Source organism: Adiantum capillus-veneris, chromosome 15 (assembly GCF_014529385.1).
Source record: "Adiantum capillus-veneris isolate H3 chromosome 15, ASM1452938v2, whole genome shotgun sequence".
In the NCBI taxonomy this organism is placed as follows: Eukaryota; Viridiplantae; Streptophyta; class Polypodiopsida; order Polypodiales; family Pteridaceae; genus Adiantum; species Adiantum capillus-veneris.
In genome coordinates, this window is record NC_140945.1 from 112,891,434 (window position 1) to 112,915,710 (window position 24,277).

The following is a 24,277-nucleotide window of genomic DNA, read 5'->3' on the forward strand; positions in this document are numbered from 1 at the left end:
TACCCATGCCCGGACTCACTCGTTGACGCTCACACGTGGTACCCATGCACGCGCGCGCTGAGAGTGCATGTGCCGTCGCTCGTTTCGCCGCGACCAAGAGAGTTTTGAAGCTCTCTCTCTTGCTCTCTCTTTCCTCTTTTGTATCAATTGTGAGTTGCCAAAACTTTGCAATCACGAAAGCCGGCACTTCGCTCTACACCGAGAGTGTGTGTGAACGTGCCCTTGCACACACACCTTTAAGAGAAGATTAAAAGAAATTTACTTTTTTTTTTTTTCCGAGAAAAAGATCCTTCTATTAGTTACTGAAAACTGCTCATAGGGCTACATCCACCTCTGCAAGAGAGGGCTACAACAAGCATGATGGGGAGACTCTCCCAATGAAAAAACAGCATATATACAATGAGGCTAAATCAAGAGATGGGAGGAGGGAAGAGCCACACAGGTGGACAGTAGTGCCATCTGGGCACCCCCTGGACTATGGTGTAGAAAGGCCCAGGGCGCCAGAGTCGAAGGAAAGCCTCGCGGCGCTCCCGCATGCGGTCGGAGCTGCCTTGTAGTCCCTCAAGCTGTCCTCTGAGAGTATGGATCAGCTCTAGCCAAAAGTCACGAACAGTCTCTGCTGGTGGCATAGGGTGAGCCTCAAAGATGCGGAAACAGCGGGCCCGCCCGATGAACCAGAGAGCTAGGCCACTGATGAGCTCCCAACACTCCTCTCTCTCACTGCACCACTCCTGTGGAGTAAGCTCTGTAGCAGGCTGGAGTGTAGGTCGCCTCCCTTGCATCACTATCATCCTGCTGGTGGAAGATAGCTCAAACTGAAGTGCCGGGCCCGTGAGGGTGGACCGAGTCGCTGCCCCCCAAGTGTACTGTCGAGCTGTGGAGAGGGCAGGCATCAGCCGAAGAACTCGTAGCCACACCTGCTGGGCCGAGGGACAGTCCCAAAGACAGTGACGCTGACTCTCCACCAACTGGTCACAGGCTGCACATGCGGCCGAGAGACCACTATGCACAAGCCAGCTCCCTACTGCTGTGGCTGTGTGTGCAACCAGCCACTGGAACAAAGTGACGCGCCTTGGCTGTCTGGAGTCCCACAGCCTCTGCCAAAAGGCTGCCAAGAACTCAACTGTGAGGCCCTCCTCCTGCCAATGATGTGCTACAGCGGGGCGGGCCTCTCTCTGTGCGGCAAGTATATGACGTCCAGGCCGAACAGTGTACTGAAAGAAGGGGACTCCTGGGCGGTCTGTAGAAGAGAAAGGGTCCCTCCATAGCCACTCACCAGGATCCCACTGTACTCGTGCCAGTGGACAACACTCCCAAGCCCATAGCCTCCAGTGTCTAGTCTCAAGAGCTGCTGGGTCAGGGTCTATGACGCAAGTCCTCCCACAGATGCCCACAACTCGGATCCTCTGGAAACAGCACTCTGCTACCTGCGGGGCCTCTACTGCAACTCGCTATAATCGTCCCCCACCCTGAAGCTCGAAGAACAGGGCTGGGACAGTCTCTGAGCAGGCCCTGACTAAAATGAGAACCTCCAGTCGTGTGAAGGCTCCCATCCACCGGGGTGCTACTGGCTCGAGAGGCATGAGCCACTCAGCTGGAACTGACTCTTAGATGTCCTGACACATGCTCTGCACCCCTCTCATGCCCTGTAGCTGGACACCCTGCACCTCCTCAGACAAACCTGTGAACTCAAGCCAGTCACCTAGAGAACGCGCTGGACTTGCTGCCATGGGACCCCAAGAAACATGAGGCCGACTCCCAACCAAGTGGCCTCTCTGAGTGCTAACCATGGGGTTCCAGACGAGGGGCTGCCGTAGGCGCTCCTCCGTGCACGTCGGCTGTCTTTGCTCTAGGCCACGCCGTAAGAGCTTCCAAGATCAAAGCAGACTCACAGCGAATCGGCCCTCCAGTCTTCTGCTCAAACCAACTTGGCGCAACTCTGTAAAGATCCATCTGGTCGAAGGTTGCCAAGGGCCTCCTGACTGAGGCACCCTAGCACGAAGCCTCTGTAGCAAGAACTCCTTCCAGGGCTCCTCGCCTGGAAGAAGTCCTCTGACGACGAACTTCCCAAGAAGGGCTCTGCTCTGCTGTGCTGGATCAATGATCCCAAGCCCTCCCTGAGAACAAGGAAGTGTGATGACCGACCAAGCCACCTTGGCTCGGGCAATCCGAGTGTCACGACCTGACCAAAGGAAGTTCCTAATCAGCCTCTCTACCTGGCTGATACAAGAACTCGAGAAGATCTAGCAAGAAGTGATGTACCACATAGTCGCCAACAACACCTGGTTGGCAACTACTACTCTACCAGCCAACGAAAGTCGTGCTGAGCTCCAATGTAACAGCTTTCTCCTGATGGACAAGAGAAGAGGAGCAATCTGCTGCTCGGGGCACAAGTCCAAACCAACCTGACAACCCAAGTACCGAACTGCAGTCCCTGGAGGAATCCACTTGAAACCCTCTCCTGGCATCCAATCTGGCACAGGAGCACTGCCAACCGAGAAAGCCACTGTCTTTCTCCAGTTGATCAGTGCGCCCGATGCACAGCAGAAGGTCTCCAAAGCCTGCTCACATCTGTGTAGATTGGCCTCCTGGCCCTCTAAGTACAAGGCTGAGTCGTCGGCAAACTCAGCGTCCAGAAGCTCATCTCCCCGTTTAGGGAGTGCTAAGCCCCTCAGACCAACCTGCCGTGACACCAAAAATCTGCTCATCGCCTCCGCATAGAACAGAAAGAGAAAGGGGGCAGGAGGGCAACCCTGTCTGACAGATCGTGTGAGCATGAAGCGCTCACCTCTACCTCCTGCCAAAAGCACCTGACTGTGAGCCTGTCTGTACAAAGCTGACACCCCTCTGATCCAAGCATCTGAGAAACCCATCCTGTGTAGAGTGCCCTCTAGAAAGTCCCAGTCAACTCTGTCGTATGCCTTCTCAAAATCGAGAAGAAGAATCACAAGGTCCTCCCGAAGGAGCCGTGCCAGGGCAGAAGCCTCCCAGAAAGTGAAGATGTTGTCAAGGATACTGCGTTCCTTGACAAAACCTGTCTGAGTCCCATGTATATGGCTCTCCAAAAGTGGCTGAATCCTCAAACTCAGAGCCTTGGCAAGAATTTTGTAGGCTGAGTTGAGGATGGTGATGGGGCGCCACTGTCGAATCTCATCCAAGGAGCCACCCTCCTTTGGAATGAGGTAAATCAAGCCCTCACTCATGCTATCTGGCATCACTCCTGTGTGCAGAATGTACTGAAAGGCACTACAAAGATCTAGGCCAAGCAGGTCCCAGTACTCCAAGAAGAAACTGGGAGTCAACCCATCCTCACCTGGACAGCTACCACGAGGTAGGGCCCTAAGAGCCGTGTGCAGCTCCTCAAGTTGAAGAGGCATCTCTAGTCTCTGGCGCATCTCCTCAGTCACAAGACAAGGCATCTGTGCCCAAACCTGCTCTCTGCATGCATCCTGTCGCTCTGACTGGGGCTCAGCCGACAGTAACTCACGGTAAAAGTCAGTAGCACTGCACGCATATCCTTTGGCTCACAAACAACTGACCCATCGGGTCTCCTCAACCGATTGACCCTGGCATGCGAGTGCTGAGGTCCCACTGTCTCAAAAAAAACACTTGTCACTCTGTCACCCACCTGAGTCCACTGAGATGCTTGCCGGTGAAAGGCAAACTCATGACGCCTCTCCTCTATGCAAGCAAGCTTCTGTCGAGCCTGCTGTAACTGCTCCTCCAACCATGGACTGTCTGGATGCTGCTCCTGCATCCTTTGTAGTGAAGCAATGCCTCGTCTGAGACGCTGCTCCTCCTCTCTTGCTGCAGCCCGTCGAGCCAGAGACTCTTGGAGAAAAAAGTGGCTAAGCTGAGCTAGGCCTAAGGCCACTCTGTCTGCAGGTAGAGCCTGGCTGTCCATGCCCTCTGTCCAAAGAGCCTCTACCCTCTCTCTAAGTGCTGAGTCCAACAAGACCCGCTCTGGGATGCGAAGCATCGTGCTCCCACTCCTCTGCCTGTCTGGCACTGTGAGGATCACTGGTGCATGGTTCGAGAAGGATGTCCCTGCGTGGATGCCCACTGATCCCCCCAAGTCACTGAAGTGGTCACTAGTGTAGAAGCGATCTATCCGCGATAGATTCACTCCACCCACTCTACGGTCCGACCTAGAGAAGGCAAGACTCTCTGGAGGCCTCACAAAGCCAGAGTGCTGCCATGTATCCGAGACCCTCAAAGTCATACACAACCTCTCCCAAGCTGCTAACTCGACTCCATGCACAGTAGCATGGCTGCCTCCAATCCTGTCAGAAGGGTCCTCCAACATGTTGAAGTCCCCCCCCTACACACCAATGGTCAGCCTGTGGCAAAGACTCAACAATCTGTGACCAAAACTCTGCACGAGCACTCGCCACATTGGGCGCATAGATTTTTAGGAAGCCCACAAGGCCACCCTGAACCTGCATAGTAATCCACTGAGCCCTGCCTGGCACAATAATCCCTTTGCCCACAATGGCTTGCTGCAATGAGTCCGCAATAGTCATACATACCCCACCCTAGATGCCTCCAGGTCCAAAAGCAGCTGACCAAAAGGTATCATATCGTCCACGCAAAATCTGACCACATCGCCGAATGCGGCTCTCAGACAGATGGTGCTCCTGTAGCATAAGGAGATCAATCTCTCCTCCCACAAGGCAACGCTGAAGCTCCTGACGCAATCGGCCCTGCTGTCGCTGAAACTGGGGCCCACCTAGTCCCTGCACGTTCCACGAGACGATCCTCATGGGGAGCGAGAGAGAACAGATGCTGCCGCAGCAGCAAGACGGGCTATCTTCGAGACTGGCTTGGATGGGGAGTAATCCGCATCCGAGCGTCCTCTAGATAGGCGAGACTGTAGTGAGTGCCTAGTCCAAGCCCAAGCAGAGCGAGCCATGCGTAAAGCAACCTCCTCGGTCCAGGAGTCCTCATGAATGTATACATAGCAAGGCAAACACTGCGTATCAGCAAAAAAGTACACCACAATGTGCCTACATCCTGCTGAGTCTGGGGGTGTCACCGCAAACTTGGCCAGTGGCCACAACGTCTGCAGTAAATTTGTAACTCTAAGTTCTCCCATGTGGTGAGAGAACTCGAGAATCTGTGTATGCAACCATCCCACCACTGAGTCGAGGGACCACTCTGTCTCGGTCCTACCACAGAGGGGGAAGGAGAAACCAACTGCCGAGTCCAAGGCCTCTGTTCCCCTAGCAGCGAGGAACAAAGCATGGACCCTGAAGCAGGCTGCCTCGTGGTCTGCTGCGGAATCGCCGAGAAAGCGAGTGAACCCGTAGTCGAAGAAATCCCAGCGGCGTCGGAGGTCAATGCTCGTCAGACCACGACGGATAGCTGCAAGGGAAGATGTCTGAATCTGCAGAGGGGGCCGCAAGAAGGGCTGGCCCTCTTTTGCTAGGCGACTCGTGGCAAAGGTGCTGCCAAGAGATCTCCTAGCCGCCGGCGAGGGACAAGTCTCCTGAGTCGACTGTGGAACTGGAGCAGGAGGGGGGGGGGTAAGGGGCGCCAGTCTTTGGGGCCAATATCTCTTGGCACGGAACTACGCCGGGCCGTGTCGACTCTCTTGTGATTTGTGAATTAATTTGAAGTGAATCTTTGCTGTGTCGTGGTAGAATCTTGACTTGGAGTGTCCAAGCCGGTTAGTGGTCTTAGAGTACAGAAAGATTCTTCTTCTACGGAGGATCCGATTCTTTTTGCAGCGTGCACAGTTTTTGCGAAAGAATCTTCATGGCTCGACCCCGGACTTATTAGCCACTTTCACCCTTCATACATCGTGCATCGGGCGTGCTCCCGTCCTCATCGCTCTGTCTTACAGGATATAAAGCCATAAAGAATCCCAGATTACACATGGGTTCTCGTGAAGAATTTGAAAGAGATGACACCTCTTAGTGGAAAGGCAAAAAAAGTTGAAAATCCGGCGCGGGAACTGAAGAAAGGAATGAAGATTTGGGCAATTTTTTTTTCGATGGACAAGTTTGCTAGAAAGGAGTACAAACGTCAACTGCTGATTGGCATATGTGTGAACAGATTGATTAAGTACTCCAGGAACCCGAGATTGACGAAACACCTAAAGGATTACCCGATTGATACGATTTACTTGAGATGGCGTGTGGCCATTGCTTCTCCTCTCAGGTAGGGAGGAATGTTGAAAGGACAAGAGTGCAGAAAAGCAAAAATTGTACTCGCAGAACGATATGGACAAGAACTCTTGAAACGTCGATGAACCAAAGGACCACCAGAAGATAAACTTGAGAGTTTTAGAGCAGCAGTCGAGTGCAGAAGAAAAGGAAAGATGAAAGCAGAATTGGTACCACATTGCGTGGGGCCCGACTTGAATCAGATGAATGAAAGTACAAAACTTTGCCGCACTTGGGGCAAAGTGAAAGATCAGGAAGCCCTCATTTTCTTTGATCGAGGAGCCAAGCCAACTTCTTTTCTCTTGAATCGACGGCTCGACTTGGAATTACGCCCGACAGGCTGAGGCCAAAGGCGGAGCAGTTCTACCCGCACCTGGACGGGATGTTGCCATTACACCGATCATTGGCAAACTTCGTTTGCAATGTCAGGGGTGTTTAGGGCACGAGGACTGCTATATCATGCCTTTGGAAGGGTGTGATGTCCTCCGAGGAATCCCTTGGTACCACAAGAGCAAGGCCGTGGTTGACTATCGGGCTAAGAAAGCGACTTTGACAAATGAAGGGCAAAGAGATTGTACTTGATGTAATTCAGTTTCTTTACTCGACTTTTCTTGAGAGAATTGAATGATGATTGAAGGTCGAATATGTTTGACCTCGAAAAGGAACGACAAAATTTTCTGCAATAGAGGTTGAATGTTTCTCTGAAGGCGTACAAAGCGAGTTACCTCCTTTACGGCGTGAAGATCACATGATTGATTCGTGGTGGTACACCACCGAACATGCCACCTTATAGAGTTAGCTGAGGCCTAGATAAAGAAAGAATGATCCAGAACAGATTTTACATTACGAGGATCGATGATGATATACTCGACAGACTTCATAATTCTAGTGGCCACATTATGAGATCTGGAGACGTCTACAAGACAGCTTTCAGGATGACTTTTTTGGATTTTTATAGAATACCGATCATTTGTGGGTTTTCCAAACACTGAGGAAGCATAAATTGCTTATAAATTTGAAAAAGAACGAGTTTTCTTGCCTAAGATACATTTTTTGGATACATCGCCTCAACAGAAAGTGTACAGATGGATCTGGCCAAAAGTGACACTATCCGCTATTGGCCTGACTTGAAGAATGTTCATGAAGTTAGAAGCTTTTGGCCTTGTGTTCTTACTACCGGAGGTTCATTCGGAAGTTTGCAGAGGTAGCTTCCCCTTTGCACATTGACTTAGAAAGGAGTCCCTTTCTCGTGGGAACCGACAGAGGTGACTGCCTTTACGACACTTAAAGAAAAACTGACTACTGGACCAGTGTTGGCTTTGTCAGACTTGCAAAAGTCATTCGAAGTATAAGTATATTGTGATGCCTGTGGTGGTAGTCTGGGAACGGTCTTAATGGAAGAAGGCCATGTGATTGCCTATGAAAGCGATTGTTTTCAAGGCCAGAATTGACAGCACAGATTTATGAGAAAGAGCTATTGGTAGTGATCCATGCTCTTACTCAATGGTGACATTACCTACTCGGAGCCGATTTCATGGTCTTTACTGATCATCAGAGTTTACGCTACTTCTTGTCACAGAAGCAGCTTTCGGAAAAGGAGATGCGGTGGGCTAACATCTTGTCACAGTTTTACTTCCAGATTGTCCATGTGCAGGGATAGAAAAAACTTGGTGGCAGATGCATTGTCTTGGAAGCCCCTAGTCTTGGCTATTTCCGTGATTCATCATAGAAGCTTCGAGGATATAGTTGATCAGTACGCCACCGATCCGGATTTTTCTGATGTATTCACTTGAATACAAAATGGGGAGGTAGTAATAGGATATTCCATACGGGATGGCTACTTGATGAAGAAAACGATGTTGTGCGTCACACAACCGTTGAGGGAAAAGGTTTTTGACTGAGTGCCATTTGTCCACCTTTTACGGGTCACCGCAGCATCGACACCACTTTGAGAGGTGTGGAGCATTATTTCTTTTGGCCGAGACTCAAGAAGGATGTGGACGACTTTGTTCGCAGTTGTTTAGTATGCCAGAAGGTCAAGTTTGACAGGCCTAAGGCACAGCGATTACTACAGCCTTTACCCATTCCCACCCACCCTTGGGAAAGTATTGCAATGGATTTTAATTGATCTCCCGAAGACCTAGAGTGGGTGTCACAAAGTGACGACATGGCTACCGACAGCAGCAGAAACCCTAATTTTTGGAAACCCTAACCCTAGCTGTTGGCTGGAAACCCTAATCAGGCGGGAAATGCCACGTGGCAGCAGGTACGGATTTCCGGGATTTGTGGAAGTGAAAAGCATCAGCATGAGCGACGCAATTTGTAGCTTTTGCTCCACGCTTTGGAAGATAGAGAGAGAGAAAGGCATAATTGCTTTATTTTGCTCTCATGGAGAAAGAAGAAAGAAAAGAAAGCTTTATTAACGTCTTCGAAAGGCCGAACTCGACCTATGAGACAATATCATATACATGTGTTGATGCTCTAGGCATCGGAAAATAAAAAAAGGGTACAAACTGAAATGAGCCTATACTATGCAAGAGGGTGTGGTAGGGTGGTGCATGTGGTGTACAATGTATAGTGTGGGTCCTCATGTCGAGGTGTGCTCACGCATCATCAGGCTCAACTAGGGGCTGCAAGGTGATACCACCATGAGATGATAGGGAGGGTATCTAAAAACAAGCAACATATGTAGGGTAGAGAATGTGGTACATCGGTGGTGGCCTGCTCAGGTATCTCTGGAATGCTGGATCTCCTGGTGCTGGTACATGACTCTGCTCTAGATACTGATGGTGTAAGGTTAGTATCCTCGAGATCTCCCTCTGGTGACACCCATGTGTCCTGTATCCTGGGAGCCTCGGTCTCCGACGTGCCCTCTGAGACTCTGCCTGCAGAAGGGTAAGCCCTCTACTCTGTGTAGGTAGTGTGGGGGGGGGTCTGGTCCTGCTCGTCGGAAAAACTGTGTGATGGTAGTCTGTGTCCTGCTATCCTGACTCTGGCGTGGCTGTAACAACTGCTCTCGAACCTCTAAAGCCGCAACCAGGAACTGGCCAAACCTCCTCTGCTCTCGGCCTATCATATGCTGCTGTAATGAGTCTCCAATGCCATATCTCTCTCTCAGCTCTGTATATGCTGGGCATCTCATGACAAAATGCTCCTCACTCTCCACCTCCGTCTGGCAAATCCGGCATGTACGCTCCTCTCGTGGTATGCCTCTGGCTCTGCCACTCTCAATCTCTAGCTGATGTGATGACACTCGTAGCTGGCCAATGTTGACCTGAAGTCGGTGTGGCATGTACTCTTGCATGTATGATGGAATCTCAATGAATCCCTGCTCTGAGAACCTCAGAAAATGCTCATAGTAATATAGCATTTTAGGAGGTAGGGTGTCTGTGGGCCTGCACCATGTCCTCTGAATATATGTATGCCATATCTCCTGTCTGATGACCCTATTCCGCTCAGAGCGTGAGAGGGTATAGATCGGGGCCTGGGTGTCATACTGGAGTGGTGGTAGTCTATCAATATCAAAACCGTGCTGAGCTAGCCAATCTCTTGTCTGGGCATACCATGAGCTAGTGTCCCCTGCCTGTGCCATCTCTCTAGATGCAATGAAGGCTCTATGAGAGATCCTATCTGGATCCATATCTTTGAATCTGCGAAGAAGGCAAACAGTCTGAAAGAGTGCCTCTACCAACATCGGTGGTGCAGCCAGCTCAGCTCTAATAATGTCGTGTGGAACTGATGGCTTGCTGCGAATCATCCTGGAGATCATAATAATCTGCGAATCATCCTGGGGAGAGAGAGAGAGAGAGAGAGAGAGAGAGAGAGAGAGAGAGAGAGAGAGAGAGAGAGAGAGAGAGAGAGAGAGAGAGAGAGAGAGAGAGAGAGAGAGAGAGAGAGAGAGAGAGAGAGAGAAACTGCTTTTGACTGAAAGCTTTTGGGGCTTTGCTTTTGGGCATCCCTTGTAATCTTTATATTCGCGGTGAGGCCTCACTTCTCAGAGCATTTGGACACAGAGTCTGAGAGTGAAACCCTAACCGGTCTTTGTACTCTGACATTGATTTTAATACATAAAGAAATACCGAAAGGGGCGCCAGTCTTTGGGGCCAATATCTCTAGGCACGGAACTCCGCCGCGCCAGTGCAAATCTATTGTGATCTGTGAATTGTTTTGAAGTGGTTATTTGGTGCTTTGGTGATTGATTCTTGACTTGGAGTGTCCAAGTCTGTTACAGTGGTATCAGAGCACGGCCGATTTCTCTTCTACGGGAAATCCGATCCCCAATTTTTTTTCCGCGGCACCTATGGCTTCACGCAAGGATCAATCGACTCCCTCTGCATCTGGAGATGCCCGCTTCACGCAAGGATCAGTCGACTCCCTCTGCATCTGGAGATGCGAGCAGGGATCACAACGAAGATTCCGGCAGAGAGAGTGGCCCGCCTCGGCCTACTCAGGCGGAGCAAAGAGAGATGAAGCGTCGTCAATTGATCGGCGATGCAACAAAGATGATGCTCAGTTTTGCGAAGGATCTGAAATTGGCAAATATATGAGTGAGACTTCTTTCCAGGAAGTGCATGCACAGTGGCTGAAAACCACTACACCACCCCTGAGTATTCCGAGAAGGAATTACAAGAGGTGGTTGATGCATGGATTGCTCAGCTTTTTGACGCGCAAAAGAAAGCCAAAAAGCACGGCAAAAAGCAGAAGAAAGGCACTGACTTCCCGGGATATTTGGGTCGTCAGTCGACATTTGACAAGGCAAAGAAACAGAAGACGCGTGTTCGATTTGAAGGAGTACCCAGTTCTTCTTCTTCTTCTTCTTCTTCTGACAGTTCTTCTAGCTCTTCAGATTCGAGCGAAGAAGATAGAAAAGGTAAAAAGCGAAGCAAGAAACAAAGCTTCGGAAAGGGCAAGAAAAAGGCAAAGAAGGCTAAATCTCGCCCAGAGACTGACAGTTCTACTGAGGACTCGGCTACAGACAGCTCAGATTCCAATGACGGAAACTTTTATGCAAACAAGAAGAATTTTTACAAAGCCAACCAGTATGACTTTCTCAAAGATAAAAGCAAGAAAGTCCGAGAGTTTAAGGAAGGTGCCACTCAATCAAATTTGATACTTTTTCAGGATACTCAGATGCTTCGAAGGCTTTGTCTTTTATACAGCAGTTTGACATCGCTTTCGCGGGAGGACGCTACTCAAACCACTCCAAGATTCGGAGAGCTGCCTCTTACTTTAAGGGGAATGCTCGTACTGGGTGGTCCACTCTTCTTCTAAACAAGGCTGCGCCAGTTAAATGGCTGAAATTTAAGAAGCTTTTTATTTCTTCTTGGTTGACGCAAGAGTATGAACGAGATATACGAGCTGCTTCGAACCATCTTCGGATGACCAAGAAAGATACAATCAATGCTTACTGTGAAAGATTCTGGAGCTCTTTTCTACCCGCCTCTTCATTCAAGAAGATCTCGTTCAGAGAACAGATTGAGTGGTTCACCTTGGGTCTACCTACAGAGATCCGAGATCACTGCTTGGAGCAGAAGTCAGCTTCTATTCAAGAGTTGATGAGTCATGCGAAGCGGGGCTTTGCCATTCACTCTGGCAATCTGACCTACCCCACAGATGAGGCCACGACACGACGAGTCGAACAGACTTTTGGGAATGAAAGTAGAAAGAGAAAGAGCAACCCAGAGAAAAAGGATGCACGACCCAAGCTTACTCCTCAGGAGCAAGATCGATTCATCAAGGAGGGGAAGTGCTTTGGATGCGGGGAACATGGACACATCTCCGCAAACTGCCCTAAAAAGGCACAGAAAGAACAGAATGATAAGGACGACGACAGGCCTGAGAGTTTGAGAGCAGCCGAGGAACGTGGACGAAAAGGCAGATGAAAACAGGACTGGTTCCAAATTGTGTGGGTACTGATCAACACACCATGGACGAGAGTACAGAACTTTGTCGAGCTTGGGGCAGAGCGAAAGATCAAGAGACCTTAATCTTCTTTGATGGAGGAGCCAAGGCCAACTTCATTTCACCGGAATTGGCGCGGCTCAAGATCACTCCCGATCGGATGGGACCACTTGCGGAGGCAGTTCTAGCGGCACTCGACTTGAAGTTCCTTTCTCAACAAAAATGAATCAACTAAACGCTCAACAAATATCCCCCCTTTCAAATTTTTGGTTTGTCCATAAAACTTTATAATCTCCTCAATTGCATCGCCCCCAAAATTTTTAAGATCCTTTCGAAAATCTTTTGTAGGAGGATAACAACAAGGGGACAAAAGTTGAAAATGGCTCAAAATAGAAGTATCCTCAAATCTCTCCTTCAACTTCTCAATGATATGCTTCATGAAAGTCTTTTGAAAAGCTATCGCATTTTCAAGGTCAGAGCCACTTTTATCTCTAGTAACTTGAATGTTTCTAAAGTTTGAGCCTCTCATAGAAGACCTCAATTCATACAAAAGTCCTTTGGATGGCCCATAATCGGGAATTATGGGATATCCGTAGCCATCTAACTCTTAAGGCATTAAGATCAAGGACGTAGCCATTACACTTGTCATTGGCAAACTTCGGTTGCATTGTCAGGGGTATTTGGGGCATGAGGACTTGTTCATAATGCCTTTGGAGGGTTGTGATGTTCTCTTAGGGATTCCCTTGTACCACAAGAACAACGCCGTGGTCGATTATCGGGTGAGAAAAGCGACTTTGACTATAGAGAAGGGCAGAACAATTGTACTTGGTATTAAACTGAAGGGCGAGTCTGTCCCTATTGTATCGGCTTCGTCCATTTTAAAATTAATGAAATCCAGTCTGTTTGTTTACTAGATCTTTTTGAAAGAATTGAGCGATAAGGATAGAACAAATATGTCTAAACTTGATAAAGAACGCCAAGATTTTCTCCACTCTCATGCCGATTGCTTCTCAGAGGGCCTACCAGGCGAGTTACCACCTGCTCGTCCTGAAGATCATACCATTGATCTGATACCTGGAAGCACACCACCAAACCGGCCACCTTACCGTGTGAGCCGAGCACAGAATGAAGAGATTATGAACCAAGTGAAAGACCTCTTGGAAAAGGGTCTTGTCTAGCCTAGTACTTCACCGTATTGCTCTCCAGTGTTGTTGGTTTTGAAGAAAGACGGATCCTGGAGAATGTGCATCGATTACAGAGCTCTCAACAAAATCACCATCAAGAACAGATTTCCGATTCCTAGGGTCGATGATATACTTGACAGGTGACAGGGATCCTCGTGCTTTAGCAGGATTGACCTGATGAGTGGATATCATCAGGTCCGAATCGCGTCGAGAGACGTCTACAAGAGAGCCTTTCGGACTACTTTTGGGTTATTTGAGTTTTTGGTGATGCCTTTTGGCCTAACCAATGCTCCTGCGACATTTAACCGGATGATGGACATGATTTTTCGAGAGTACAGGCTATTTGTTGGCACTTTCTTTGACGACATCATTGTTTTCTCCAAGAATGAGGCAGAACACAAAGATCATCTGCTTCAGGTCTTTCAGGCATTACGAGATCACAAGTTAGTGATTAATGCAAAGAAAAGTGAATTTTTTCCTACCAGAGATACACTTTTTGGGACACATTGTCTCAGCAGCAGGAGTGCAAATGGATCCGGCCAAGATAGAGACTATACGTGATTGGCCCAATTTGAAGAATGTCCATGAAGTTAGAAGCTTCTTGGGACTGTGTTCGTACTACAGGCGGTTCATACGAAAGTTTGCAGATGTTGCTTCCCCTTTGCATATCTTGACATAGAAAGGAGTCCCTTTCTCGTGGGGATCCACAGAGGTGACTGCCTTTCAGACATTGAAAGAGAAATTCACTACGGGACCAGTTTTGACTTTCCCGGATTTGTAGAAGTCATTCAAGTATATTGTGATGCTTGTGGTCGTAGTCTGGGTGCGGTCTTGATGCAAGAAGGCCATGTCATTGCTTACGAGAGCCGATTGTTCTCTAGGCCGGAGATGACAACACTGATTTATGAGAAAGCTTTTGGCGGTTATCCATGCTCTTACTCAGTGGCGACATTACCTACTCGGAGCGGATTTACTGTCTTTAAAGACCATTAGAGTTTGCGCTACTTCTTGTCACAGAAGCAGCTTTCGGAAAAGCAGATGCGGTGGGCGAACATCTTGTCACAGTTTCACTTCCTGATTGTCCATGTGCAGGGACAGAAGAATGTGGTGGCAGATGCTTTGTCTCGGAAGCCGTTGGTTTTGGCTATTTCTGGGATACATCATAGTAGCTTCGAGGATATGGTCGATGAGTATACCACATATACAGATTTTGCAAATATTTTCACGCGGATACGGAATAGGGAGACAGTAGCAGGATACTCCATTCGGGAAGGCTACTTGATGAGAGAAACCATGTTGTGCGTTACACAGCCATTGAGGGAAAAGGTTATGACTGAATGCCACTGTCCACCTTTTATGGGTCATCGTGGCATTGCTACCACCATGAAGGGGGTAGAGAGATCCTCTTTTGGTTGAGACTCAAAAAGGATGTGGAAGAGTTTGTGCGCAGCTGCTTAGTATGCCAGAAGGTCAAGTTTGACAGGCATAAGGCACAGGGATTGTTACAGCCTTTACCCATACCCACTTGCCCCTGGGAAGTATAGCGATGGACTTCATTTTTGATCTCCCGAGAACACAGAGTGGTCACGATGGTATCTGGACTGTTATTGACAGATTTAGCAAACATTCTCATTTCATTCCAGTGAAGAAAACAGTCAAGCCGGATCATTTAGCGAGACTGTTTGTGGCCCAGATCTTCAAATTACATGGCATGCCTGAGACGATTGTCTCCGAGAGAGACCCCAGATTTACGAGTTTGTTTTGGAAGGCAATTTGGGAGAACATTAGCACGCGGGTGCAGTTATCGTCGTCATTCCATCCTCAGACTGATGGGCAATCTGAGATTGCAAATTCAGCGGTTCTAGATTTATTGAAGTCTTATATCTCTGATCAGAAGACTCAATGGGAAAAGTACTTACCTTTGGTGGAATTTGCCTACAATAACAGGCTACACTCTTCGACAGGGAAGGCGCCATTTGAGATCGTTGAAGGTGCTGCGAAGCTTCCACCCTTTCTAAGCATGAAAGATAAGGTCTTTGAAGCGGATGATTATACGCGAGATTTGGATACGGCTTTTGCTAAGGTTCTCGAGACTTTGCAGAAGTCTCAAGAACGACAGAAAAAGACAGCGAATCCCCATCGTCGCGACTTGAAATTGAAGGAGGATGATTGGGTGCTCTTACGTTTTGAGAAGGCACGCCTACGAAAGAAAAAGGGAAAGGAGAGGCTTTTTCCAAAGCTAAGTATGCGATGCTACGGACCTTTCCAGATCACTGAAAACATAAATGATGTCTCCTTCCGATTGAAACTGCCTGATACTTCCATGTGAGTCTTTTGAAACCTTTTAAGGGTGATGTGCCTGATGATGGGGAGCCTGATGAGCAACCCGAAGTGGAAGAAAACGAGGAGATCCTTGTTCCTGAACAGATTTTGGCACATAAGGATATGAAGACTAAAGGTAAAGTCTGAAGGCGGTTCTTGGTTAAGTTCAAGTACTATCCTGCATTGGATGCGAAGTGGATGGAGGAGTAGGACCTAGCAGATACTCCTCAGATTGTGAAACTTTACCTCGATGCTTTTGGTTTAGCTTAGTCTACTCCAAATGGCACCCATAATTCAGCTAGGCCGGAGATCTGGTGCAGTGGGATACACAAGATGGGAGTCACTCCGCTCCTTTGTCAACAGATGCCTTGATTTAGATACTAGAGTCACTGATGTCTCTTTGAGCTTCAGGGATACTGAAAGCTGACAGTATTCTGCTGTATGGCTTTAATAAAATGGAATTCTTGATTATGATACTGATTTGTTCTTGACTTCTCTTAAGTGCAGGAATTGATAGACGAAATGACTGCAGCATTTTGGTCTGATTGATCTCGAATAGACATGGTTGCAATAGGGGTTAGTCAATTGGACATCGATGAGGTCCCGATTGGACCTAGATGCGATTGCTAGCTACATTGCCAGTAAATCATGGTCTAAGATCCGAATGAATGTTGAATGTCATGTGATGTCCTGTGATATCGTGTGATGTGACTGTCGATTTGGTACATGTGCTAGATGTGTGTTCCTAGTACGTAGGTACTAACAGTCAGTGTCTGCTAAGACGGTTTATGGCTTCTGTCGGTTTTGCAGGCTTAATCACAGTCGATTACAATGCTTTCAAGAGGGGGGTATGTCACAAAGTGATGACGTGGCTACCGACAGTAGAAACCCAAATTTCTGCCAAAAACCCTAAAAATCTTGCAAACCCTAATTTATGTCAGAAACACTAATTTTCAGAAACCCTAATTTCTAGAAACCCTAACCCTAACTGTTGGCTGGAAACCCTAATCAGGCGGGAAATGCCACGTGGCAGCAGGTACGGATTTCCGGGATTTGCGGAAGTGAAAAGCATCAGCATGAGCGATGCAATTTGCAGCTTTTGCTCCACGCTTTGGAAGATAGAGAGAGAGAAAGACATAATTGCTTTATTTTGCTCTCATTGAGAGAGAGAGAGAGAAACTGCTTTTGATTGGAAGTTTTTGGGGCTTTGCTTTTGGGCATCTCTTGTAATCTTTATATTCACGGTGAGGGCCTCACTTCTCAGAGCATTTGGACGCAGAGTCTGAGAGTGAAACCCTAACCGCTCTTTGTACTCTGACATTGATTTTAATACATAAAGAAATACCGAAAGGGGCGCTAGTCTTTGGGACCAATATCTCTAGGGACGGAACTCCCCCGGGCCATTGCAAATCTATTGTGATCTGTGAATTGTTTTGAAGTGGTTATTTGGTGCTGTGGTGATTGATTCTTGACTTGGAGTGTCCAAGTCTGTTACAGTGGGCATGATGGCCTTTGGACGGTCATCAACAAATTCAGTAAGCAGGCTCACTGCTCTGCAGTAAAGAAGATAGTTAAGCCCGATCCATTGGCAAAACTGTTCGAATATATGGCATGTTTGAGTCCATTGTTTCGGACAAAGATCCCCGGTCTACTAGCTGTTTTGGACGGCAATGTGGGAGAACATTGGCACATGGTTGCAGTTCTTGTCCTCGTTCCACCCGCCGCAGACAGATTGGCAATTTGAAATAGCCAATTCAATGGTTTTGAATTTGTTGAAGTCTTCTTCTTCGGATCAGAAGACTAAATGGGAAAGTATTTGCCCTTGGTGGAGTTTGCCTACAACGACACACGGGGAAGACGCATTTGAAGTGTTCGAGGGTGCTAAGAAGCTTTTTCGATTTCTAAGCATATAAGACAAGATTTTGTTTGAAGCAGATTTTTAAAAAAGTCTAGAAGGCATGGAAGGCCACCTAGCAGTTCAGAGGAGGAGAGCTCGTCCTCTTTTGACAATGACCAGATCAACACGAAAACCAAGGAGTTCAAGGAAGGGAGTCAGGCCGTCAGGTTTCATACATTTTTTTCAGGCTACCAGAGCACCCATCAAGCCCTTGAGTTTGTACAACAGTCTGATGTTGCCTTCTCTGGAGAGCGGTTCTCCGAACATTCTAGGGAGCGACAGGTGGCATCGTACTTGAAAGGAACGATACAGATGAATATGTCATCATGACTTGGCATCACTTGAAAATGACTGAGAAAGATACATTGGATGACTACTCCCGGAGATTTTGGGATACTTGTTTGCCAATATCTTCATTTCGGAAGACTACTTTGAAAGACCAGATTGAGCGGTTTTGCTGTGTTTTGCTAAAGAGATTCAAGACTATGCTTTAAATCAGGAGTCTGACTCCAGAGACTTATGGGACATGACTAAGCAATGTATGCCGGCTCATTGACTTGTGCGACGTGCAGGAAAGTATCCACCTCAAAAAGGGAAGAGTCTGCCAGTGAAAAGAATGAATCAAGGGAACCAGATGATAGCTCATCACATTTAGAGAATCAGAGGGTTCCGACGAACTAAGAGAATCAAATGCAAGTTTATCAAAGGATTCCAGAGAAAGAGGAATCAGATGACAGTGCGTCTTAGGATTCGAATGTTGACACTGACGTGCCAATGGACAGGAGAAGCGAAAGACGCTACCCACAGGTTCGAGGACACAAGGAAAGAAAGGAAAAAGGGAATTAGTTGGTAGATCAGAACATTCCCCAGGCTTCATTTGAGATGCCGTCTTCAACGGGGGCACATAATTTTAGAGGAGGCTGGAGCTCGAACCTTAATCGTCTTTTTGGGAACGATCCAAGCATCCCTCAGTGTGTTCTTGTCTTTGCCCTTTCATATCTCTCTTTCTTTTTCCTTTTCTTTTTCCCTTTCTTTGAAATTGTAGGAGGAGGTGCAGTGGGCATCAACACTTGTTTCCCTTTCTCCTTATCCATAAAGGAGGGCGCTGGCGAACTCGAAGCATCACTGTGTCTTCCGGAGGGGACTTTGGGGGGTGGAGAAGGCTATGCAGGGGGTAATGCCGAAGGAGGAAGCTACAATTGGGGTTCTGGACATTCTGATTGCATGTGACCAAACTTATCACATAAAAAACAAGAGTTGGAAAATTTTCCCCATTTCAACTTTAAAGGGCGTTTCCCTACTAATGGGTCACTTGAATTTATCATTATGCCTATTGGTGTAGGGACATCTGTATCCCACAAGATGCAAAATCTATTAGTAGTCCCATCCAACCTTGGAGGACAAATCACTTTTCCTAACTGGGTAGCCAAAAACGGAAGAAAGTGACGCCATGTACAGGAAAGTCCACCACCTCCACCCATTCTAAGCATTTATGTCGAATGAGACTTTGATAGTCCTTAGTGAGAGCCCATGGCAATACATGGTCATTTGCATGTTAAAGAACAACGACGACATTTCAAGCAGGCCCTCTCTGGCCTCACTATTGGCCAACAAAACCTCGTAAAATCCTCGAGCTCCAAAATAAACCCCACGAACCGCCTAGCGTTTCAGCATGAAATCCACCCGTTGTCCCACAGCCTATGCCGTAGGCATTTTTCCAGGGAAAGAAAAGTATAACAACTTACATTAGGACTTACAAATTTGTTCCTTTAGAAGTTGTTGTGTGAGTTTGATTTTTAGGATTAAGTTTTTAAGATGTCTTATCCTTTTTTGTTTGAAGTTGAGTGCTTGTTTTAAGTTTTAGCCAAGTAAGCTGCGTCAACTTATTTTGTGCATGCCTTTTCTAAAAACATTTTTAAGTTAATATTGTTTAGTTTTATCTAGTTTTGTTTTGTAGCTAATAAAGTGATTTAGTTTGTTTTTTTTCCCTTTTCTTTTCTTGTGTCCCTTGCTTTTATAGTTTTATGAGTGCTTTATTCCCTCTTACCATTCTGAACTTATGAAGGTATATATCAAAATATAACAACATTTAACGCGTACTGGGCAATAGGATCCATCAATTGCTGAACAGGAATGACAACTTTTTTCTCAGGTTCTCGACCCTCCTAGGCCCTACATGCATCCTCAAAATCTTCGTGCAAGTGCGCGCGCGTGCACACACACACACACACACACACACACACACACACACCTCTGTTTAAAGAGTTGGTTTACCCAATTGTAAGGTGTGTTGTTGGTACTCTCTCTCTCTCTCTCTCTCTCTCTCTCTCTCTCTGTGCCTACTCTAATAGGAGGGTTCCATACCTATCACGAGCTTTGTACTGCTGAATTTACATAAATAAAACAAATAGTGAAAGGGTCGCCCATGCAAGGGCCGGTACCGTGTAGGGGAGGAACTCCGCCTCTCTATTTCTCCCGATCCCATCTCTATTTGTTAGTCTCTCTAATTTTCCTAATTACTCTGTCTTATATCTCCATAATCTAAGTGCTGAATTTCTGGTTCTACAAGGTGAGATTCCTAGTTTTACAAGCTAAATTTACTGGCTTTCTCAATTCTTGTAGATCTACAGTTCCTAACTTAACAGTTCTCAAGTGCACAAATATAAATAGTCGTAATTTCATTAAATAAAAATTACTTTGAAAATAAGAAAATAGCCATTTTAGCAACACATCTATGCTTTAGAAATTTGGCGCCATTACCTTTATTGTGCCTGCTTCATGGTATGGACTGACCACCATTCATTGAAATATCTCTGTGATCAGCCCGACCTTTGCGATCGCAAGGCAAGGTGGGCCGAACTCATGCAAGAGTTCGATTTTGAGATGCGCTATCCTAACGGCGCTACCAATGCAGTGGCCAAGGCCCTTAGTAGGATCTCGGAGGTGAGTGTTCTTTCGTTCATTGAAAAAATCTCGAGTGACTGCTATCTTTTTCTTAATGGACGTTGCCCGGAGAGCAATGGCAATCCGGATGCCCGTTGGTTGGCTATGGAGAGAAAGGTAGTGGAAAAGTTTTCCATTAGAGGTGGTTTACTTTTCAAGCAAGGCGAGGTGTGTGTGCCCGTGGATGAGGATATCGACAAGAAAATTTTGTTTTGAGTGTCGCGATGCTCACAACGTGATTTTTAGAGACTCTAGTGAAACAAAAATATGGCAAAAAAGGATGTTTTTTAGTTGCTGGCCACTTCCATCAAGATTTCTTCTAGATAGTAAAAGATCTCACTGCTGTTATAGTAGATAGTCAAGCTCTTTTGGTATCATCAGAGGTACATATGCTACAAGGTACACTCTTTGGGCTGCCCCACTATATGACCAGCATCTATGTGTCTATGTCAGTATGATACTTTCTGGTTATGAACTGTATTTTTAACGTTTTGTAGTGGAAAAGCTGCAGTGTTTGAGCTCATTACTTGCGATCAATTTTTTTTCTGCAGGGAGCATAAAGGATGGAATGATACTCGATGAGAAAGACGAGAAGATAAAATCTAGTCTCAGCCAAACTTGGGTATGTGCTATTACCTTAAATATGTTGATGTTAAAATCTAGGAGTTTTCTTTTAAGAAGGCGTGGCCTTCCCTTGAGATTGCAAGGCCACAGTTACTAATTGACCATAGAGTCTAGTTGTAGGTGGGCGAAGATTGACCATAAAGTGTAATCAAACTTCCCAGAATAGAGGGCAGAAAGCTAATGTACGGCATTTTATTTTTTGGTGCTCACCTTTCTGTTAACAGTCATCTGATCATGTTTATGTTGTAAAGAGTTTGTGATGTTATGGCTGTTACCAACTTTATGTGAGTTGTCTCCTTATATGTACCTTGCCATAGCCACGTCTGAAAGCAATGACTGAAAACCCAGGTAGTGGTTAACTTAAGCATGTAAATTAGGGGGGATTTGAAGTTCTTCAGTCTTTTGAATGTTTGTGCAGGATCTCTCCAAGTACTATCCAATCACTCTTCCGTTGCGGAAACCTGGCAGCATAGGTATTCTAAAATCTCTCTCTCTCTCTCTCTCTCTCTCTCTCTCTCTCTCTCTCTCTCTCTCTCTCTCTCTCTCTCTCTCTCTCTCTCTCTCTCTCTGTGCACAAAAGTGGGGCTTTTACCCTTTGCATTACATAAATTTCGACCCTGAGAGATATACAGTGACATCAAGGGGAAAAACGCCCATACAACCTCAGGGTATATCAACGATAGGATACATCAATCATCAGGATGTATAGAAGCTCAAATTTGCTTCGAGAAGTCTGCACAAATCTGCCAAAAGCTTTGTCCATCTCTGACGGTGTAGCAAAACCATTCAGTCCAGCTCTAGTAACCAACTCCTCCCCGTTTATACTCCTAGCTGCCCTGACTTCTATCTTTTTGCAAGTCTTAAGCAACAAGGAGTCTCATGTTATAAGGGGCATTGTAACTGACCCATAAATGGGTTCGTCGCAGCAAGGTTGAGCGGTCTTCTTTGCATCTAGTCTCTTATTTGCTTGTTCAAAGGACGTAGTTCTGCATCTCTCTAGATTTGTCCAGTTGGGCCTGGTATCTCTTAGGGATAGGTGATACGGGGTGAGGGCTGTTTTGTGGCTGTGCCCGGCCGGGGAGAGGTAATCTTCTTATGTGGGGCATTTCCAGCCATGTGTAGCCCAGAGTTTTGGATCCGTCCATGGTTATTTAGTCTCCTGCAGGTGTGGAGGAATTCTGAGCCTTGCCATATGCTTCCCCAAAGCCCTAGGGGCTGTTTCAGTCCCTCTTTGCACTTTTCTCCTATTATTTTTCCCTATTTCCATGTTCTGGGGGCTGGAAGAGTGGGTCAGACAGCTTTTCTGATGTTAGGAGGAGGCATCTTGGTCCTTGGATGTGTGTATACATGCTCAGCCTGCAGGGCGCGGGCGCACCTGGGGGCAGCCCTAGTGAGGTGGGTGGGCAGACCCTAGCGTTTTAAGGGTGCAGCCCTTCCTTGCATTTTGGGTAGCTGGTCACGCTCATCAGTCACGGGCTACTGAGAAGCACCAGTGTAATGGTGATGGGCAGCAGGGAGATCCTCCTTGCATTTTACTCCCTAGGGCATCTACACAGAGGGATGTGATCATCTAGATGCAGAGCATCTCGTACAAGGTGCAGACCTTGGGGAGGAGAGGTTCCATGTTCTCTAGAGGGCATCCACACAGGAGCAGCTTTGAGCCACTTCTCTCTCCCTTCGGTCTGTTGTCTTGCCAGGAGGAGATGCACCAGAGCTTTGCTTTAAGAGCATGCTAGGGTTGATGCCCATGTTGAGGCCAAGTCTGACGTCTTGTGTGCAGGAGCAGATGTCAGTAGCAGCAGCAATCTTTTGCGTCAGGGGTCTTTCCCTCGAGGGTATGTCACGTCTTTGCTGGGCCACCCTTGGGCATTTTTATATGCAGCTTTGTTATCAACATGAAGAGCCTTTCCAAATCTCTCTCTCTCTCTCTCTCTCTCTCTCTCTGTGCGCCCCCCCCCCCCCCCCCCCCCCCCCCCCCAAAAAAAACCCCCTCCCGCGGAGAAAGTTGGTCCTGCAGAAACTCAGAAATTCAGTTTTCCTGCCGTTGCGCTCCTCGGCCCCTCTCCCCTTGCATAAATTCAGAAAATCCAGAAATTTCAGCAGAAACTCAGAAATTCAGCAATGCAGAAATTTTCAGAATTTTCAGAAGCTTCAAAATTCTCAAAATTTCACATATTGTAGAGAGGTGTGGAATAAACATGTATGCGTGTTCTGGGAACACCTATTGGTTCAAGATTGCAGAGATTGTACACAAATGTGGAATAAGCATGTATGCATATTGTGGAAACACCTATTTACATAGTATGGTTTTCTCTATCTCTCAAGGACTTTCTCTCTTTCTCTTTCTACCTCTCCCTCTCCTATTGCGGTTCTTCAAACATGAAGAAGCATATTGACAAGGACGACCCACTAGAGTAGGCCATTCAAAAATGCAAGGAAGAAATGTGCGAGACCATTAGCAAGATTAATCGCAATTTCCTAGGCACAATAAAGACACTTGAAGAACGCGTGTTGGCTTAGGAAAGCAAGATAAACACACTTGAAGATCGTGTGATGGCTCAAGATGAGGAGATTGTGTTACTCCAAGGTGGTTCCAAACATACTGTACGTGGTAGATCTGTACGTATTGTATGTTTTCTGTATAGAAAATATTTTTATGTACGTAAAAATACGTACTCTTGTAAAAAGACACTTGAAGAACGCGTGTTGGCTTAGGAAAGCAAGATAAACACACTTGAAGATCGTGTGATGGCTCAAGATGAGGAGATTGTGTTACTCCAAGGTGGTTCCAAACATACTGTACGTGGTAGATCTGTACGTATTGTACGTTGTTCCATACAAAAAATATTTTTATGCACGTAAAAATACGTACTCTTGTAAAAAACCTTCAATTTATCGAACTTTCTAGGACATTCCAATTAAAAACAATATTACATGCATCAACTTTTAGAGACATTCAAAGACATGTTTTACAAGACATCCACATACTGTCATAATATGTAACTATTGCAAGAGACTTTAGATACATTGAGCATTGAACACTGAACAGGCATATCAAAGTTCAAATGGATCTAAAATAACACACCAATACAAAAAACATCAAAGTACCATAGGTGATAGCCTACATGCTATTACAAAAGGCTCATCATAGAGCGTACAAATGTCATAAATAAAACCAAACGTGTACGGAATGGCTCGGAAACCCTCACGAATCACTCGATGGCCTTATCTCCTAAAAA

General features: G+C 46.7%; 1 protein-coding gene across 2 annotated transcripts in view; it reads left to right on the top strand.

Annotated features, from left to right (window-relative positions):
- The window catches only part of LOC147441295 (uncharacterized), a 94,298-nt gene that overhangs the window by 66,060 nt on the left and 3,961 nt on the right, over positions 1–24,277 (top strand). For both annotated transcript variants that reach the window (XM_086482981.1, XM_086482982.1), the window contains exons 6-7: positions 20,966–21,036; positions 21,457–21,511. In XM_086482981.1, coding sequence (XP_086339107.1) covers positions 20,966–21,036; positions 21,457–21,511 — 126 coding nt within the window. The remainder of the gene's footprint in view (positions 1–20,965; positions 21,037–21,456; positions 21,512–24,277) is intronic.